This window comes from Acomys minous, assembly GCF_964271855.1.
Source record: "Acomys minous genome assembly, chromosome: 19".
NCBI classification, from domain to species: domain Eukaryota; kingdom Metazoa; phylum Chordata; class Mammalia; order Rodentia; family Muridae; genus Acomys; species Acomys minous.
This window is the reverse complement of record NC_140499.1, coordinates 54717008-54738599: the sequence shown is the minus strand read 5'-3', so window position 1 is coordinate 54738599 and position 21592 is coordinate 54717008. Positions and strand designations below refer to the sequence as shown.

At 41.9% G+C, this 21592-nt stretch overlaps 1 protein-coding gene across 1 annotated transcript in view; it reads left to right on the top strand.

Annotated features, from left to right (window-relative positions):
• The window catches only part of GUCY1B1 (guanylate cyclase 1 soluble subunit beta 1), a 42118-nt gene extending 20848 nt beyond the window's left edge, over positions 1–21270 (top strand). Inside the window, exons 5-14 of the mRNA XM_084768901.1 lie at positions 6520–6717; positions 7982–8212; positions 9340–9456; positions 10245–10378; positions 13915–14112; positions 15283–15520; positions 17847–17987; positions 18395–18549; positions 18856–18982; positions 20073–21270. Of these exons, the coding sequence (XP_084625027.1) occupies positions 6520–6717; positions 7982–8212; positions 9340–9456; positions 10245–10378; positions 13915–14112; positions 15283–15520; positions 17847–17987; positions 18395–18549; positions 18856–18982; positions 20073–20096 (1563 nt within the window). The 3' untranslated portion in view covers positions 20097–21270. The remainder of the gene's footprint in view (positions 1–6519; positions 6718–7981; positions 8213–9339; positions 9457–10244; positions 10379–13914; positions 14113–15282; positions 15521–17846; positions 17988–18394; positions 18550–18855; positions 18983–20072) is intronic.
• The last annotated feature ends 322 nt before the right edge of the window (positions 21271–21592 follow it).

Genomic DNA, 21592 nt, shown 5'->3' with positions numbered 1-21592 from the left:
CTCAGGAGACTACCAGATCAGGCGTTGACTTAGCAGGTCTATCTTGTCCATCACTCCAAAGAGGACTTGGGAGATCTTATCTCTGTCTCTCTCTGAATGCATCAGGAACGGTTTTCTAACGCGCGCGCGCGCGCGCGCACACACACACACACACACACACACACAGAGCTGCATGCACATACATACACATATGCATAGGCATGCATACACATGCACGTGTGCATGCACACACACACACACACACATACACACACACACATAACATGAAATAATTGTTTCTGAATATCAAAAACTGTATTACTGCAGGGCCAACCAAAGAGTATGCATAGACTGGACTGAGGCCCCTGATACATATGAAGCTGATGGGCAGCTTGGTCTTCATGTGGGCCCCCTAGCAAGTAGAGCTGGGGGCTGTCTCTGACATGGACTTTATGGCCTGCCTGCCTTTGGATCGCTTTCCCTTAGCTGGGCTGCCTTGCCTGGCCTCAGTGGAATAGGATGCGCTTAGTCCTGATGTGACTTGATGTGCCAGAGTGGATTAGTATGCAAGTAAGGTGGGGTTCCCCTTTTCTGAGGAGAAGGTATCTTCTGTCCCTCCTCTGCCTGGCCTCCATCAGGGAGATGCAATTGTCCTTACTTTGAACAGGGGGTTGGCTTTGGCAATCATCTGAACAACAGGATATGGCAAAGGTGACATTGTGAAGCATCCTGGGCCATAGCATAAGAAGTCTGCATTTGTTGTTCTTGGGTATCACAGGAAAAAAAAATCACTGTAAGATGTTAGCTTAAGGATCCAGACACTTAATGTGAAGTGTTCAAGCCACATGGACTGTGTAGACATGGTCAGAACAAAAGCCTGCCGTACTCCCTTGCAGGGAATTCCTTTGCGGAGTCCCGACCTTGTAGCTGGCTGCTTCAAGGGTTTGCTGCAGACAATCATGCTGCTGTCTACTTGCTGATGACTCTAGTACAAGAGTTTCCACACTCAGACAGCATAGTAGACCATCAAAGAAAACAATAAATTAGCCTTTCAATCACCACCTGATAGTGTGGTTTGCTATACCACAAGGACAAGTCCAACAGGCTCTGTATTACTTTTCCATGTACTCTTCTTTTTTTTCTTCTGTTAGTATGTATGCAGTTGTGCACTTGTGCCATGAGTCCTTTGGGAGATGATGTCCCTCTTGGCTGTGGTACCCAAAGGAGGCCAAAGCAGGTCTATCTGCTCATTTCCAGTGATGCTGCATCACTAACCTACCTGTACTTTATGACCCTAGCAATTTTATAGACAAAATCAGCAGCAAAGGCTGCTGGGTTGACTTGAAAAACACACAGGAAAAACCCGTTATTTCAGAAACCAGTTAAGATTTGTATTTATGAGCTTGTTTCAATATCCATAAGGGCCTCGTATGAAATTTTAAATATTCTTTTATTCTTGGCTAGTAAGCAGGCTCTCTCAGTTGGGTTTGGGGCACTTTCAGTCACCTGCTCATTTCAGATATACTCCTGTTCCTTCTCCAGCAGACCATGCTGCCTGCAGGGGGATTGTCTCCAGCTCTGGTTGGCTCTGATTTGGCCTTATAAAACATAGGCCACCAGCAGCAACCTGGCACTCACAGCAGATCCAATTTCAAATTCTCAAATGTTTATACAAGGGGCTATTTTGGGACATACTAGGATTTTCCTGAACAGCTGAAAAACCTTAATATTTCCCTAAATTATTTATAGCTTGTAGAAAAATGCAGTGGATACTTTAGTTCAACTTTTGAATTTAAAAAGAAACATCTAAACTCAATTTCTACAGCCTGGCATTAAATATAAGTGAACTTTTACCTAAAACAGAAAAAAAAACTTTGGAAGGAAAGAAACGTGTTTAAATTGAAAGACTCTTCTTTAAGTAACTGGTTGCATTGTTTCACTAGACACAGATCAGTTGCTAAGTTTAGTATTATCTGGGTGGCTTCTGTTTTTAACATGAGTTTTAAAGCACAGAAGCATGTGAAATGTTTACATAAGTGTATCTTCTTTCTTTTTTATCTTTAATGACAATATTTCTTTTGGAGAAGATGATGTGGTAAATATATACAATTTTCTTGATGGCTTTTTGAGACAGGGTTTCTTTGTGTAGCTCTGGCTGTCCTAGAACTAGCTTTGTAGACCAGTCTGTCTGTGAACTCACAGAGACCCGACTGCCTCTGCCTTCTGAGTGCTGAGATCAATCAAAGGTGTGCACCACTGCCCAGTTAATACTACAATTTTAAGTGATTTCTGTTTAAATAATTTTAATGACTATGATAGATTTTCTTTGCAAACAGAATTTTTCTTTTTTACAATTTATTTATTTTTAATATTTATGTGTGTAAGTGTGAATTATCACATGTATGTCTGTGTACCATACATATCTAGTGTCCAGGAAGGCCTGAGGAGGATATTGGCTTCTCTTTAAATGGAGTCACAGGCAGTTGTTAGCTGCTGGGTAGGTGCTGGGAACTGAACCTGGGTCCTGTGCGAGAGAAGCATGTGATTCCAACACCCAAGTCACCTTTGCAGCCCACTCTATGCATTTAAAAGAAAAAAAAAAAGAAACACTAGATCTTTTTATTTTTTGAAGGAGCCGCTCCCAAAAGGAAAGGGGGAAGCAAAGAACCAGCCTGCCTCCATCTTAGCCTTAAGAGCCATTTTATCATAAAGACAAACTAGATTCATTCCTGTTTGTGTGATTAAACCTCTGTTTCTCAAAGACTGGGTTATGCCCCTCTTGTAACCTTAGCTACAAATTTTTTTTATTTTTTTTATTTTTAAAGAAAAATAATTTATTTATTCACTTTACAACCTTATTGCAGCCTCCTCCCTCCTGTCCCCCAGATCGTCCCCTCTCCTTCTCCCCTTCCTCCTCTCTGTTCGTCTCCCCTCTCTTCTCCCCCTCTTCTCCCTCCTTTCCCTGCCACCTTCACCCCCTTTCTCCTCAGAAAAAGGGAGCACTTCCTATAGTTCTAAGTATAGCAACCATGTCTTTGTTTCAAAAATCTGTTTATAATAGCCTTGCAACCTTCTTTGTTTCAAAAGGTTACATGAGGACCTATGACTACCTTGTTATGCCCACATTGCAACCAAGTCTTTGAAACGATTGTTAGAGCTAACTTGTTTGTCCTGCTTCTATAACCCTGCCTATTTTGCCCATAATATCCCCCATTTGGAAACCCCTTAACCCTGAACTATAAAAGCCCTGTCTCTCTCACTCACATCTAGTGTTGACTTTTCCCAACTCCACCTTAGGGGGAAGCAGCCTGGGTTATGTTGGTGTGCAGGCAATTCAGCTGGCCTGCCCTCAGAGCCTTTAGGGTCCTCACAACGTCCTATGTCACCACCTATACCAAGAGCACTCTAGTTTCTCTCTCCCTGTCTGTCTGTCTGTCTGTCTGTCTGTCTGTCTGTCTGTCTGTCTGCTGTCTGACTCTCTCTTCCTCCCTCTCTTCCTCCCTCTCCCCCCACTCTCTGTCTCTCTTTGTCTCTGTCATGGGCACCCTCCCTTTTTCTCCTCTTATCCCTTCCCCACCATAAATCTCCTTTCATACCAGATCTGTTGCATGGCATATTTATCAATATTATAACACTGTGTACACAATTTTTTTTTAAAAAAACATGCTTTAATTAATTGCTTGTTTCAATTAATTTTGCCATGATAATTTGAGTCAGTGGTCTCCCTTCCCCCAGTCTTTGAGAATAACAGAAGCTCCTTGTCTCCTCTCACTTCCTGGTTTCCCATCAGCCAAGGGGTACACTCACCATTTGTTTCAGTGTTGCTGGCTTAAATTTTTCCTTCTCCAACTTCTAAAATGACCCATTTCTCGTTAACCGCAGCAAGGGGTTTTCAGGGTCCATGATGCTGGTCCTGCTTCTCAGAGGTGTGTAGGAAGAAAATGCTGGGGGAGGGGAGGGAGGGAGAAGGCTGTGTCAGGACATCTTTTTTCCAGCCTTGTACTGTAGAGGATCAGCCACACAACTTCCTCCCCTCTCACCCATCAGGATCAGGGTTAAGAATTATGGAGACGGAAAAAACCAAACCAAAACAAAACAAAAAAACAATGCAACTGCAACAACAAAACTGCTTTGCCTTAAAATGTCCCAGGCAGAGGCTTTATCTCTACATTTCTGCAGCCAATTTATATGTTTTTGATTCGCTTCTCTAGGAGCAAAGAAAGCAGGCTTGGATGTATGCATATTTTGTCTCTATTATTATGTATGAGCTTATTCTTGGCATGCCTGGTATATTTCAAAAAGAAAATGTGCATTATTTTGAAATAGTCCAAAATCTTTAAATATATAGATGTAGATGGCTTCCTAAATCTCCAGAGCACACTCCACCCTGAGCAGCAGCACTGCGTAAGGGAAATAGGACTCAGTGTCCTATAAAGCACAAACACCAGGAGCCAGGTCCACTGGGCTGACAGTTGCAGAATCCTCGCATAGAATAAGCACATCCATTCTCTTAATGGCAGAGGGAATATAAAATGATGTGAGCACAGTTAGAAATGGAATTAAAACCTCAGACTAAATCTTAGGTATTGGAACAAAACCACCGCCCTTTTAAATGATGCTAAGGAGAAGTCCAAGGCATATTTGAGGTTGCTTTGTGGTTTCCTGGAGGCTGTTGATGCTGAAGCATGTGTGTTTACATTTTCCCACGACTTTTTGGCTTCTATGCGCATGTGCATACTCCTTGTAACTGGCCATGCAGCTGCTCTCTTCCTGTAGTTACCTCCATGGGTATATTTAGAAGTGAAACAATTCCAGTTTTGTGATGAAAGTTTTATTGCCCAGAATGTATCAATATAGCTATGTTTGTGAGCTGTCAAGTCTGTTTAGATGGTCCGATCAGCTGTGAATGGCTTTTCTCTTGGCCCTGCTAAGGGTCCTCAGTTGTGGTTTCCTGAGGTTATTGTAACAACAGTAGTTCAAATATGAGGACTGCAATTTATTAGCAATATAATTGTAGTGAAAAAGAATTTAAATTTAATCATAAGCCAATTTATTTGAAGAGACAGGCTGTGGTAATCACTTGAATTTTGATAGAGTAAAACTGCGTAAGGAAAGCTGTAACTGAAGAAATCCCAAGAGTGTATTTTATGCTGGATACTAGCTAAAGAAAATCAATATTACATTAAGTAGTAAATCTTTTATGCTCCAACAAAGCACTCTACTTGTCCATTTAATTAATAGCAAATTCAATACGACAGCAAATCTCTGGAGAGTTGGTTACCACAAAAGGGCTCGAACCATGAACACTATCACTCAGCATTCGTCGCAACCCACTTGCCTTTAGGACTACATCCAGGCTACACTCTGTTTCCACTGTTCAACCCTTAATACTGTCCACACCTGTGCACAAATGCAAATGGTTGCCCCTACAGAAAGGGTGCTATCTTTAGTGACTCATCCATCCTGGGGGATCCAAGGACAGTATATGACCTGCCTTAACATCAACGTGGTGCCTTCGTCTCTGCAAAATGATCTGCTTGACTGCTTATAGGAATATAAAAGGCCAACAGGCCTGATAGCTTTTACACTGCAACAGCGGCCCCTAGAGGGAATCAGGAAGAAGACTTAAAAAATACTAAAGACTATGTGTACAGGAGCTATGGAGTTATTAAAGGGATGAATGAAGAATTCGGGGTAGACTGAGGCATAGACAGTGACACTGGATTTACCCACCCGACTGAAACAGTGTCAGCTTTTATGACTTTTTGTGTCTGGATGTCTCTTGCATCTCCTATGGCTGCATGGAACATGGTATCAGCTAAATGCTATAATGCTGAACTGACTTAAAGGTGTGGCTTTCACAATTGAAGTGTCAATCTTTGCATAAATCAGTTTTGAATTTTAGTGACTAATAGAAAATTCTGGGAAATTTAGCATGGTTTAGGTGACAAAGCTACAGAAAGTAGAAAGCTTACTGATCTTTAATTTTCCAAGACGTTTGCCTGAAGTGGTACTTTTGCTGCTTTGCCGTGGGCTCTTATATTGATTACGGACTACTGATGAACATGGAATTATACACACTTACTTTATAAAGACACACCTTAATTTAAAAAATCACTCATCAGAGCAATATGTCTATATTTCACATTTTGATATTTGCTTTTAGTAAATTCAGTTGGGGGCTTATAGTGTGAGCAGAAGGGATGTGGGGAATTTAAACATTCTCTATTGCACGAACAACAGCCCTAGGCGCCTGCTTTCCCCTTAAGTATGCTCTTTCTTCTGATGATTGACACTTATTTATCACTTCTCGAGGTGTACTGTTATTAATTATATGTGTTCTCCTCAATTATTCTGTCCTGTTCATTCTCTCTGTGACATCTTGGCGCCTTACCTCAGGGACACTGTGAAGAATATCCTACGTAAATGTTTACTCTAGTGATCTGCCCAGGAAGCCCAGATTTGAACCTCACTTCTGCTCCTTGCATTGCTAAGTCCTCATGGAAGTCTCTGGTCACTGTTCTTTCCTGTCCACTACAGAACCTCGACGCCCTGCATGACCACCTTGCCACCATATACCCAGGGATGCGGGCACCTTCCTTTCGGTGCACCGATGCAGAGAAAGGCAAAGGGCTGATTCTGCACTACTACTCAGAAAGAGAGGGCCTTCAGGATATTGTCATCGGCATCATCAAGACGGTGGCTCAACAGATACACGGCACTGAGATAGACATGAAGGTAACATCCGCAAGCGAAGATGTTTCCGAATACAAGTGGCATTTGGGACATTTGAAATGATAGCACAGTGTTTGCTGCTCATCGGCCGCATGAATAGTACCTGTGAGCCAAAGTGGTGAAAACCCTAGCAGCCTTCTCTATTCGGCTTTGGAATGCATGATAATTTGAAGGGCAATTCTCCGCCCCCCCCCCCCCCCTTGCAACAAGCTTTCTTTGTAATTATATGTTGCTTAAGGCAAGAGGAAATTCAGTTACTTTCTGTGAATACCTGCCAGCTGGGGATGGGGCGGGGCACTGGCTTGCTGGGCTATGGGTTTCACATGCAAGTTATCAGATACTGGATAGTGAAACCCACAGACCATATCAACTTAGCCAATTTTACAGATTACTTTTTCTATGTGAATTCTTTTGTCTTTCCTGTAGACCTAGAATGTGTGTGTGTGTGTGTGTGTGTGTGTGTGTGTGTGTGAACTAAAAGTTTGTATTTGTGTTCCCTGTTGCTTTGTTTCTTTCTCTTTCTATGATGAACATGGCCAGGCCAGCCCTGGCCTTTCCAGGTGCTGTTGATGACACCCATTGTTATTTTTGAGTGGCGATTTCAAGTTACCAATACAGAGACCACACAATGAAGAAAACTGCCATTTTTCTTTGTCTGACCTCTGTAGCATCCCCAGGTCAGCTGATGGTTTTTTGTGCTTATCATGTCCATCCTCAAGGGCAGCGTGGCCATAGATTCTCTGTACTGATGTGCCTGTTCAGGAGGCCAAGAAGGTACTCTCTTCTCAGTCCTCCTCAAAGCTGCCTGTGCTCGCGGGGAATTCATTCCCGAATTACAACCGATGATTCTGCATTAATAAGAACAGGAGATGGCTCAGCTGGTTGAATACTTGCCTTCCACCACGCACGAGGCCCTGGATTCAATCTTCACCATGGCAGAGTCTGACCACAGTGGCACAAAAGCACCATCCCAGCACTTAGGTGATGGGGGAGCAGGAGGATCTGAGGCTCAAAGTCAGTCCCAGCTACTGTGCCCAACGGAAGCTTGCCTAAAATACAAAAGAGTGTATCTCAAAAGAATACTGTCTTCACATTTCATGGATACAAAATATCTAGAAAGATTTTTCAGCTTTACTTGTATACAGCATTTGCATGTATTTTATTCTTTCTAATTTCTAAACACAATATTCATAAGCAATCCCAGATAGCCAGATATTGTAAGTTAAAATACCAGCAGTTAACCACATTTCCCCTCCCTGGCATCTAGGTTATTCAGCAAAGAAACGAAGAATGCGATCATACTCAATTTTTAATTGAAGAGAAAGAATCAAAAGAAGAGGACTTTTATGAGGATCTGGACAGGTTTGAAGAAAATGGTGCTCAGGAATCACGCATCAGCCCCTACACCTTCTGCAAAGCGTTTCCTTTTCACATAATATTTGACCGGGACCTAGTCGTCACCCAGTGTGGTAATGCCATTTACAGGGTGCTCCCCCAGGTAAATGCGCAGCAACGCCCACGCGGGGCCTGACCTTGTTTCCCATTTCATTCATTTCTTAACCTTTGACTACAAGGCAGGGCATATCCCATGCACTTATAACTTAAACGTATTTGAAAATGTCCTTAGGACTTGTTTGTTTCTCATTCCAACACTTGCGGGGAGAGGAGGAAGTTATGTGAGACTGGGACCGATGCCTTGTGGGAAACTGGGGGACCTTGCTAACAGCAGTCCGCTTTTATTCGTGCTTTCGTTTATTGAACAAATATTCGCTGCCTAGCTGCCTTCCAAAAATAGTTTTCAAAGTCAGCTGTTGACAAGGGGAAGAGGGAACTTTACAAACACTCAAGAAGAAACACAGGGAGGTCTCCGCGGGGAGAGTGACAGTGCGTTGAAGGGCCACAGAAGGTTTACAGCTGCAGCTGACTTGCGCTCCCAGGAGCCATTTGAAAACTCCCTGCCCACTTATTCTTTCTCTCCTATCCTGTGTTAGGATTTGTCCATGGCAGGTGTGTGCGGAGGTACCCCTTTGCTTTAACTCAGGACTAGAATGCAGAGGTCTTGTGTAAAGCTGTAGACTTGGAAGCAGAAGACTGGTCCCTGTGGGCTCTCCCTTGTGGTCTGTTACTTTGCCTGTGTCCCTGTCCTGACATGACAGGAGGATGCTTTTGTGCAATCATTTGCTCCACCAGAAGCAGTCGCTGTGTGTTACTACCTCTATTAATATTATCTCTCATTTTAATGAACTTTAAGAAAGTATTTACTGGTGTTTTGGTATTTCATTTCATGTTCAGCCACATGCATCTAATGTGTAGTGCTGCAGTTTAGAAGATATATTTTCGTCTTTTTCTTGAAATAATTATTTTATTGGCATCAGCTTATATTTACATATCAGTCACCTAAATTCATATTAGTTTTTCCTGTTCCTGCAAGCATTTGATGTTTGCTTAATCATTCAGTTGCACATAGCAAAATGTAAGGCCACCTTCAGGGTACATTTCACACACAATATTTATTTTTTTTTCACTTATAAATATAATTGATCTGGCCTAATTTTAAGATTAATATTTAACCATGAAGTCAATATTAAGTAGCTGAGTGTTCTTTGTTCTTTTTCTGTATCTTAGCTTCAGCCTGGGAACTGCAGCCTTCTGTCTGTCTTCTCTCTGGTCCGCCCTCATATTGACATCAGTTTCCATGGAATTCTTTCACACATCAATACAGTCTTTGTACTGAGAAGCAAGGTAATCAAGACTCTATTTGGCTGACTTGTAAGTGGGGCATGTTATTAACCAGCAGTAAAGAAATGGGCAAATCATCTATGAGCATTGGCTGGGGGCATGGACCTCTGTCAGCTGATCAGAATGAATGAAAAACAGTTTGAGAAAGTGTCTTGCTGGGAACATCTCAGTCACACATAATAAAACAAACATCTGCTCCTTGAACTCACAATGCTTTTCCCCCTTGCAAGAAGTCTTTGATAATGTCACCAAAGCTAGTGATTTATTCTTCTGTAAATTGTTTATAATTCTTGCTAACATTTTTTTTCTGTAGGGAAATAAAAGGATTAAAAACTCATAAACTTATGTAGCTTGGTAGTTTAGATAGTTTCCAGATCTCCTCATCTGTGCTCCTGGGATAATTGTAGCAAACACAATTTTCCTAGCATCCACACTCTGGATACTCCCCACATGACTCTGCAAAGGCACAGCCATATGTATTTTATATGATTGGGACTGACTGCTCCCAGGTGATCTGCAAATACCAAGTTAGCTTGGCTTAATTTTGGTACAATTCAGTAACGCGTGTTGTGGCCACAGAAACTTACAGTGACCACAGGGCCATGGCTCAACTGCCACCACCCTGAGCACACAGAAAGCCATCGGACACTCCGCTTCTAACCTGGGCAACCCCCTCCAGTTCTAACAGATGAGCTTTCTCTTCCTTAGGGCTGGTGAGAAGTTCGGTTGTTTGGTTCTTCCTGGTGCTTTGCCAGGGAGAAGCTAAGGTGTTTTTTTCCTCCCCGTTCAAGGAAGGATTGCTGGATGTTGAGAAACTTGAATGTGAGGATGAACTAACTGGAACAGAGATTAGCTGCTTACGTCTCAAGGGCCAAATGATCTATTTACCGGAAGCAGATAGCATCCTTTTCCTCTGTTCACCAAGGTAATCACTGTTAGCTTAATAGTAACTGATGTGAGGTAAAAGCAAGTTCAATGAAACTTTCTTAAAAATCTTTGATCAATGTGTATTGGATGTACATAAGAATAGGGTTTGGCATGGTATTTCAATGCATGCATGAAGACTACATGGGTCAAAGAGCCTCTTTGAATCCAAAAGCATTTTAGTCCACAATGCTTAGGTTTGCTGAAGTATAAGATGCATTTTCAAAACCTTATTATGTAATTCTTTATAAGAAGAGTGATTGCACTGGGCATTTCTAAAAACTCAAAGTCCTGCCTACTTTATGCCATATAAAAATCTTTCTATGAAGTTGTTATGACATTAGATCATGGGATGAGTAATCTGCCAATTCTATATCTTGTACTTTTGAAAAGAGCATCATATAAGAGAGCAATTATGAAAAATGTATAGTACAATGACATAAATAAGGAACCTTTTAAAAGTTAGTAATACAGGAGGATATGGAATATGCATTTATAGAACAATAGGAAAAAATAATTGTGGTGGTTATTATTAGAAGATATTTCACAATGATATTATATAACAGTGATTATTATTTATCTTCTGAGCATTATTTATCATAAAGACAAAAGGGATGATACTGAAATACAAAACATCTTTAAAGCTAGCACCATCCAGGGACCCAGTGACACCTCACCTGCCATCCTTTTTTTTTTTTTCTCTCTGCATTTTCCTGATTGGGTGCTAGCAGAATGACAGTGTCACTTTCTGCAGAGTCCCTATCCAAGGACAGAAAGGTTTCTTCAGAGGGAGAATCACAAATTGTAGTGTATATGTTTTTACTTTCATATACAGAATTGGTCCTACAGTGATACATTTGCCAATTACCATGAAATCTATTTATTTATTTTATTTTATTTTTTAGTTTTTTTTCCTTTATTAATTTATTCTTGTTACATCTCAATGGTTATCCCATCCCTTGTATCCTCCCATTCTTCCCTCCCTCCTCTTTTCCCCTTATTCCCCTCCCCTATGACTGTTCCTGAGGGGGATGAAATCTATTTAAATGGAAGAAGTTTTGCTCATAAAATACTTCTAAGATGATTAATTTAAATAAAAAAGAAAAGTAATAAGGATTTCATTTTTGAGAAGGAATGTCATGCAGCCCAGGCTAGCCTCAACATACATAGGGAGACTTGCATAATAGTGGATAGCGGATCCTCTGGCTTCTACTCCCGAAGACTGAGTGATCTTTCACCTAGTATTAGTTTCATTCTGATTATTATAATCCTCCTTTGAATCCCCTTTCCACCTGTATTTCCTCCACCTTCTCCTTACAACTTCCCTTCCTACATTCATGACTTCATTGCTATTCTTTGTTTTGATTTGGGTTCTCTTGAGACTCACTGAGTTTAAATAAGATCATCTTTGCCATCTATTCATTGTTGGAACTATTCACTCGGGCCCAGTGGGGCTCCTCAGTGGGTACCCAAATGAAGACAATGACCACCTCTCATACAGACTCTGTCAGCAGCAGGGGTAGTTCATCAGTTCATGGGGAGAACTAAGGCTCCTAAACTCCCCAAGCCATGATTAGCTGTTGAGGCACTGTCTTACAGAGTCCCCACTCTAGGCAGCTGCAGCTGCTGTGAGGGCATGGCTCCATTGGCAGTGCCATGCCAACAACACAGTATTTCACAGCCCCTTTCCAGATGCCACATTTTTCCAGCTCTTACATCCTTTCTCCCCTCTTCCAGGATGTTTCTGAGCCTTCTTAGTGATGGTATAAATCTTCTCTTTAGGGCTGAACATTCAACAGTCACTTCTTAGCATACTGAGCAGCTACTTGCCTCTGCAGTCACCACCTTTACCGAGAAAGTCTCGGGTTAAAGCTATGGGTGGCATTTGTTTAAACATAATTTTTTTTGGAAGTCATCTTGGCCCCATGACAATTTAAACAATAATATTAAGTTCTCCCCCAGGGCCTGAGACCTCCTCAGCCAAGACCAGGTTTAAAGTGCTACTCTTGTAGAGTGGGTCTCAAATACAATTAGAGAGCAATTGGTTATTCATGTAACAGTGATGCAGCTACTTCATTAAGTGAGCAAATCTTGCCTCACAGATTGGTACTGTAGATCTTAGGGTCACAGTGGGATAAGACCACTGGTGCCTTTTCTCCCCCAACATTCTGTAGACACCTTCTGGAACTAAGCAAGCTATCCAGCAGGAAGGAAGCTTCCAGCTCAGTCCCAGCGGGATGTCTTTACACTTTTCAGCTGAGGTTTGTGGTATCTTCAGCAGCAGGGTTTTAGCAACTGCTCCTAGTTTGCAGCTAAGAAGAGTGACAGGAGTCTTCGTTGTCTTCAGAGGCTGCCCAAGAGGGTATGTGATACCTGGCACTAGGGTATCCATTTCAACTTTAAGGTTCTCTCGTTTTGTCTTTGCTCGTGAGCAGATCTTCTTGTTCATGTTTGGATCACTTGGCAAATGATCTGTCATCTCTTTGGATGGGTTTACTTTTGCAAAATACATTTTTTTAACAAAATATCTATTTTTGTCAATAGCAGCCTTGATTATTCCATGTTTGCACATGGGATTTTTTTTTACTGTGCTTTGATTTATAAATATTTCTGTTGAGAACACATTCATGGGAACCTCTTCTTAATCCAAAATTCTTTTAGTAAAGTCATGGCCCGTATTTGTTATTTTAAAAAGATTACTGTCCTGAATAACCAGAAATAACCATTTTATACTTTAACAATGAAGTCAAACCAATAATAAATTTTTAAACATTTATTTAATTAGTAAAATTTTAACTGAGCTTTTTATTTACAGAACTCTAGGGAATCAATCAAGATTATTATAATAAAGCTATAAAAAGATAAGATTTGAGCTACAAAGATTCATAGACTTCATCAAGGTCAGATACTACATTTTAATAACAAAGAAAGTCAACCAAAGAAAGAAAAAAATAGAAGAATAAATGAGAACTAGAAGAAAGAACAACATAAAAGCGCTAGGCAAGGAGTCTAAAACACATGCTAAGGAGGGTTACAGAACCTTGGAGAAATGAGCCATTGCCTCCAATAGCAAATCAATTAGTTATAAGAGTCTTAAATTCAAAAGGCAAAACAAGGTGGTTTTGCAATAGAAACATTATTATTCCTGACACAAGCATAAAGACAATTTTTTTCTTCTGGTTCTTGTGATAAAGAAAAACAAAAGTTTTTTTTTTAAACCCCGCCTAGCCTTGTATTACTCTCAGAGGTGACGTTTGTGGGGCAGATTTCTGCTTTATCTGTTGGGGAAGGTGCCTTCAAAATGTACAACTCGCCAAACGTGTAATTCACGTTCGCTGCTTGCTAGTGGGGTTTCAGATACACAGAGAGCAAAGCTGGGTTAGGTCTGCTCTTCCTTGAGTTGTTTCTTCAGCCTCATTTTTTTCAACAGCGAATGTGGAGGTGGAAAGCTGCCTGTGCCCCTTGCTGTGGGCGGGGCTGACCCCCACCACGTGGACAGGCGGTGCGCTGACCTTGACTCCTTGCTCTGTTTGGCAGTGTGATGAACCTGGACGACCTGACCAGAAGAGGCCTGTACCTGAGTGACATCCCTCTTCACGATGCCACACGAGACTTGGTTCTTTTAGGAGAACAGTTCCGCGAGGAGTACAAACTGACACAAGAGCTGGAAATCCTCACGGACAGGCTGCAGCTCACACTGCGAGCCTTGGAGGATGAAAAGAAAAAGACAGACACGTAAGAACGGTGTGAAAAGGGGGTGGTGGCTGGCTGTTATTCACAGTTTGCTATCACTTGCATTACGTTTCAGTTCACACTCTTGCATCCCTGACTACAACTTGGTCTCGTCTCCACATAGTAATTAAAAGCAATACTTCCCTGGTGCCCATATGATGGCTTCCCCAAGTGCTTGAATGTTCCTTTTTTGCTAATTTGTATTGTTTGTAAAATATGACATTTTACTTCTGGCGAGTTGAACCTAATTGACTTGTTTCCCGTCAGTTACTCCACTCCACCTCAGCACCACAGCTGCAGCACACTCAGGGCTTCCTTAGCATTGATGCAGGTGTAGACGCCTGTCTGCAGATGCTGTGCACACAAGTAAACACAGAAGCCAGCATTATCAATAGCATGAATGAAATAGAGAGTTCATTGTAAATGCCGGTCCTTATCCATGATGGCTTCATTCCTGGGCTTTCACCTCTACATGATGCATCTGAAAGCTGTGTCTACTTGCTTTGAGACCACTGTACTTCCCCCCCCCCCCATGGTCATAAGGGCACCTAGTTTAATCTGCCCCCATATTATGTAAATTAAGCCCATGGGGGTAGCTAGCTCAACATCTCCCCGGGCTTGAAAACAACTCAGAGTACATGTTTCCTCAGTACATGGCACAATTTCACTTATGAAAATGACACAGTTTTCTCACATATTTGTATGATGCACTTAGGATCCAGATCCGTTGTCATATGGATTAATCAGTTTCAGTTACCCAGTTTCTGTGTTGGCTATGATACTGGAAAATGACATTTTGGGGTGTTTTTTTGTGTGCTTTTGCACATTATGGTTCCATATATACTGATCCCCACACTTGTAGTTAGGTTGCTCAGGTTTCTGTTACTCTAAGAACTGCCTTATGCAATAAACTCAAAGAAATGAGGAACATCTGGGTTTATGTTTTCAGCTTCTGTTGCTGGCTCTGGGTTTGGTTTTTTTTGTTTTTTTGTTTTTTTGGCTGTGATGGAATCAAACACCATAGCAGGGGTGCACAACAGAGGATGCTGCTCATGCCATGCTAGCTAGGATGTTGAGGACAGTGGCAGTGATGCAGTAAAGAGATGGGGGCAGTAAAGAGATGGTAAAGGCTTCCCCAGCATCTCTTACAGTGCTTTCACATGATCTCCATAGATTGCTGTACTCTGTCCTTCCTCCATCTGTTGCCAATGAGCTAAGACACAAGCGCCCAGTGCCTGCCAAACGATATGACAACGTGACCATCCTCTTCAGCGGCATTGTGGGCTTCAACGCTTTCTGCAGCAAGCACGCATCTGGAGAAGGGGCCATGAAGATTGTTAATCTACTCAATGACCTCTATACCAGATTTGACACGCTGACTGATTCACGGAAAAACCCATTTGTTTATAAGGCAAGTCCTCGTGGGAATCCCCCTGTAGTGCAGTACAGGTCTGGACTCCTGAGACTCTCCTGCAGAAGCACATGGTCACTGGACCCAGACGGTAGCTGCTTTCCTAGTGTGGTGAGGGGCAATGTGGCCACTAGCTTAAGTAATTTCCGCATTGTAAAGAAAGGTATTGTTTGAGGATTTCATACATGTGTATAATGCACTCTAATCATATTCACAACTCACCTTCCCTTCCCTCCCTTTCTACTCTTCCCAACAAGTGCCCCTCTCACTTTCATGTCTTTTGTCTTTGTTGCTGTTGTTTTGTGACCTGTTAGAGTTTAACCAAACCTGCCTGCATGGGCATGGGTGTGGAGCTATCCATTGGCATATAGACAACTTAGCAGCAGTTACACCACTGAAGACAATGATTCTTAATCTCCCCAGAAGCAATCTCACATGTGTAATTTAATGTCGACTTGCCCAAGCTTTGTGCAGGCACTGGGAAGGCACCTGAATCTGCCCTGTGATCCTGGGTACAACAGCCATGTTGGTCCCAGAAGACATAATTTCACAGCCTTCCTCCCCGTCATCGGCGTTTGCATCTCATCTGCCTCCTCTTCCCAGATGTGCACTGAGCCTTAAGGGAGATAATACATATGTTTCATTTAGTGCTGTGCACTCAACACTTTTCAGATCCTGGACCATTCATGAGTCTCTACAATACACTGCTCACTGCAAAAGGAAGCTTCTTCCTGAACAAGGCTGAGGGCAGCCCGAGTCTATGGTATAAACGTCAACCCTGAGTAGTTAGCATTTAGGAAGCGTTCTTTGCATTGCAACCACAATGATATTTTGTGGCACAATCTCTGGCTGACATGGAGTATCCAGCAGTTTCTTTGCACTTAGGTTAATGAGTCTCTGTGGATTGTATATTACTTTCAGTATAAACACGACATTCATTTTTGTGCTCAGCCAAAGACAGTTTTTTTCCTAAAATACATAAATGCTTTGCACTGTGAAGAAGCCATGGAGGTTGAGAAGGGTCCTGAGCCTCAGGTTTACTTTTAGATACCATCATCTTGAAGATAAACATTTATAAGACATCTCTGCCCTTTGTTTTAAGTAGAAACAAATATAATATTGAAAAAAATGAAGGCAGTGGAATATTGCTTTATAAAGGCAAGAATGTAGCTGACTGTCTCTAGGCTCCCAGGGTACTGTAAGTTCATAAGGACTGTTTATTTTGTGGTTCTTTCCTAAGGCACAATGCTACACTTGGTGAGCACATCATAGCAGTAGGTTGCTTAACCCAGACTACATGGCTTAGTTTGAAAATGAAGGTGGGTGGCATTTGATGAATGATACCCAAGGCCGTCCCCTAGCTTCCATATGCATGTTCACAGAGACATATACCAGTATACCATGCATGTCAAAGGTAAACAATGAAATGTACAAGTGAGAAGATAATTAAATGAAAACTTTAAACACTCATAGAGGTCATGATACATCAATGGCCTTCAGTCAGCAAGCCCTATGTTGTTGAACTGCTGTTGCCTGAGGAAGAAGGGGAGTAGCAGAACAGTCTACTGAGGGCTGTGCAACATCAGGACCTGAGTTAGGAAAGCCAGGAGGGCCATGCACATATATAACCTAGTTCTGGGGGAGGGGGAGGCAGATGGGTTCTGAGGGCTAAATGGCCAGCCAGTCCATCTTAACACTAAGTTCTAGATTCTGTAAGAGACCTTGCCTCAAAAATAAGGTAGCAGGCTGGCGATGTAGCTCAGTGGCAGAGTGCCACTAGATTCAAATGCAATCCCCACCACTACACACACACACACACACACACACACACACACACAGAGAGAGAGAGAGAGAGAGAGAGAGAGAGAGAGAGAGAGAGAGAGAGAGAGAGAGAGAAAGAGACAGAGACAGAGACAGAGACAGAATAGGGAGGGAGAGAGATAGAGATAGAGAGAAAGACAGACAGACAGACAGACAGAGAGAGAGGGCTTTCATCAGCCTGTAGCCTCTATATGCTCAGGCAAACATACTACCTACACACGTGCACACAATTACACATGCATGGCTAAGAGCATTTGTCCACATATGTGCATTCACACATAAATATTCTACTGACTGATAAGGGGATCTCAGATAAAATGATCAAGACCCAAACTGCCTGTACAGTGTAAACTCCAAATGATTAGAAGGTTCCATCCTGCTGGAGATCACACTGCTAGAAGGAGGTCACTGGAAATTCTGGCAAAAACTATTCATTAGAATAATAATAAACGAAACTGTCACTTTATGTCAACCACTGAACACCTGAATATGTGTATCACCTTAGGTGGAGACAGTTGGTGACAAGTACATGACCGTGAGTGGTTTGCCAGAACCGTGTATCCACCATGCGCGGTCCATTTGCCACCTGGCTTTGGACATGATGGAAATTGCTGGTCAGGTTCAAGTGGATGGGGAATCTGTTCAGGTGAGTAAAGAAAGTGAACAACAGGTTACAAATAGTAGAACTTGGTTGGAAAGTGATTTGTATTTCTTCTCAGGAAATGGTTAAAATGTACAAGGAGGGACAACTAGAAAGCAGAGGGCCTATTGTATTTCACTCTTCCATGGACATGGGAAATAAATCAGTTCATTTGTTCTGTAGGGAGAATGTCCTGAGGACAAGGAAGTGTCCCAGTGTTTCTTCTTTATTGTTTCCTCATGGAAATTGCCCACACCATATCTTTGCCATCTTCAACTTTAGGTCTTCCTCTTTGGACAGAATTATTCCTCTTCTCTTCACAGAGAGATACTGTATGGAGGTATTTAACATAGTCTGTAAAAACGCACATGTTGACAGTCAAGGCTATTGAAGCAAAACTTTGCTCTCTACAGATAACGATCGGGATTCATACTGGGGAGGTGGTGACAGGTGTGATAGGGCAGCGGATGCCGCGGTATTGTCTCTTTGGAAATACCGTCAACCTCACAAGCAGAACAGAAACCACAGGAGAAAAGGGGAAGATAAATGTATCAGAATATACATACAGGTAAGGAGGGGGGTGACATTCTATTTGCAGGGTAGTGTGGGGTGAACAGTTTAGTTTTGCTCCGTTGAAACAGCTGCTGCCTCCCTGTCTACCTTCTCCTGGCTGCTGGCATTATTTTTCATTTGAGAAGAGGATGCCACTGTTTCCATGGTAAACCACTCCACATCACACCGGAGGTTCCTGATAAGCACCATTACAAAAATCCTGAGCTCATTTAACTACAACTACAGTGTTGGGACCAGACTATCTTAATTCTCTACACAGCTTTGTTCAACTTCCCTCTCTACCCCGTCTCCTCTCTTTTAGGTGTCTCATGTCTCCAGAAAATTCAGATCCACAGTTCCATTTGGAGCACAGAGGCCCAGTGTCCATGAAGGGCAAGAAAGAACCAATGCAAGTTTGGTTCCTATCCAGAAAAAACACAGGCACGGAGGTATGGCTCACAAGAGCATTACTTTTGCTTCTGAGAAAGATTATAAAATGGGGAGTATGGGCAGAAACACCAGGAATGCACTTGGAATGAAAGGAATTCTTGCTCAGAGAGGGGAGCTCTTCAGTAAAATGGGACATCACCGCAGCACTGAGGAACCAGTAAGAAGGATAACTGCTTCTGAGGGGTCTGGAAAGTCCCTGGCTTTTGTCTTGCAATGAAGTAGGAACCAAACTCTCTGGCCAAGCAGAGCTGGGGTGTACTCCTTCCTCAGCAGTCAGACTTAACCACAGCCCAAGCTCTGGGTCCTCAGGGACCCATGAGGCCTTCCTGGCCCCTGCTGCTCCTTCTGGGAGCTCAGCAAGTGTACATGACAGCTGGATGTCCAGGCAATTTTATCTGTCAGGAAGCTGATGATTCTCCTAAGGATGGAAGAAGTTCCTGTGGAGGAGAGGTTGAGGGGCTCTTGATGATCCACTCACTTTTGAGTTTCTCCTGAAAAGATGCCTCGTTTTGATTTTTCAGAATCCAAACAATTCCTTTAGGGAAGATTTAGGTTCTCAAGTGCCGAGAGTCTGTTCCAGCCACAACCCACGTCAGGACTGCACTGTTCTAACCGTGCCTGGCCTTATCCCAAGGGGTCAGGTTAGAAGCACAAGGACTGTTTGTTCCCTCTTTGATGCTTTTCCTCTTCAGAGGGTGTGAGACTGCTTGGACACATATCTTTCCCCTGTGTGTATACATTCCCTAAAACTTTTCCTAGAATATAACAAATAGTACAGGGAAGAGAAGGCCAACTTTTAAATACTTAACCCTCTTTCAGTTGGTTTTACTCCTCTAAATAGTTTCCTTGTGAGGGTGGCATGCTCATGGGTGCCCTAATGAAAGACCAAGCTGTCTGGTGTCAGTTTCCTTAGTCAGAAGACCCTAAGAATAATTTCCTCCCAAACTAGGGTGAAGACGGTTTATAGAAACTATAGGTATAAAACATATCCTACTGCCAGAAATATGAGCATGTGTTGGTGGGGGGGGGGTAATGGTAGGGTTCAATAAGACTGAAGGTCACTAATATATGGTTTTCCACTTGTTTAAGGAAACAAACCCGGATGAAAACTGAATCTCACATTGAGGGACAAAGAAAACTTTCCATTGGGCTCTGGTGACAGCCTCATGTGTGTCAAGCCCTGGGCCACTTCTTCCCTGTGGATACCGAAGTCTACTGCCCTCTTTAGTGACGCTAGGCTTCCTCCTAGATACCCATATCTCACACCATCCATTATTTGATGTGACCTCTGCTTTTGATTACCTTTAAGGACTTAGTATATTTTCTAAACTTTGCTTTTTGGTGTGGATGATTTGAGCTTTGTGTTTCTTAAATTCTGCTACAAGCACTGCCTAGACTGGTGATCTAAAAGTGGTAGGCACTCAATATGTACTTGTTGAACCAGATAAAATGAGGCATAATAGTATCTGGCCAGGTGTGTATATATCATGGCTCAATGCTCTATGTATATGTATATGAATATTTTAATGACTATAATAACATAAAATAAAGTTTATATCATGTTCGTGCACGTCATTCAAGAAACCATTTTCTAAAGAAGTGAATCTAGGTTTTAGAAAGAATGTAATTTGTTTCTAGACTTGTGAAATAAGAATTAATATGCTGTACTAAGAAAAGAGTGACTATTTTGAAGTATGTTCATTCCCTTTGGAAATATAGGATATACATTTCTATTATTGCAAAATTTGGTTGTTCATTCAACTCTCATGCCAATTACAGTTTAGCTAGCATCTAACATGCCCTAATTGAGTCCTTGTATTGAGTTTTGTTGACTATTGGTGGCTGTGGTGGGGGCTGCATTGTTTTACACTCAATGGTTACATTTGCTTGAGCAAGTGTTGGGCAGGGGTGAAGCTATAGCCAAGAGCAAGGTGGGAAATATGCAGCTAGGATGTTGCTGTTGGAGCTAGCCCTGGCCTGTCTTCAGGCTTGGCCTCCCTTTACTAGCTTAGGAGAATGTCAACTCATCCAGAATATAGTAAAAATATTCATAAAAGTATTTTAGTTCCAACATAAAATGGACTGCATTCCTATTGGAATATTTGGCCTATCATTCTTTAAATGTCTCTGATAACTTATTACCTATCTTTATAAAATATAGTGAAAGTACTTTTGTGTGAAAATTTGTCTTTAAATTTAGTACTTCATATCAGCACATCAATATATGTATAAATGTTACATGTTAATTGTGTAAAAGAATCTACAATAAATTATTTTTTCCACTTGTCCTCAGGGTTTTATTTTAATAAAATGATATTGACACCACTTGCAATTTTTATTAATCTCATGTTTAGAGGCATTTTAAACTTTGTTTGTGAGCTATGAATTAATCCTGATTTTTCTACTTCCACAATTTGTTTTCAGAGCCGTGTGCTGAAAATAGGGCGTGGCATGTGCTTGGCAAATGCTGTAACAATGAGTTGTACCCACTACCCATCTGTACCATAAATTTTTAATAGCTCCTCTTTTTAATATTGTTTGTTTGTTGTTTGCTTGTCTCAGACAGGGTCTTCCTCTTTGAATTTAGGCAGTCCGCCTGATTTGTTGTT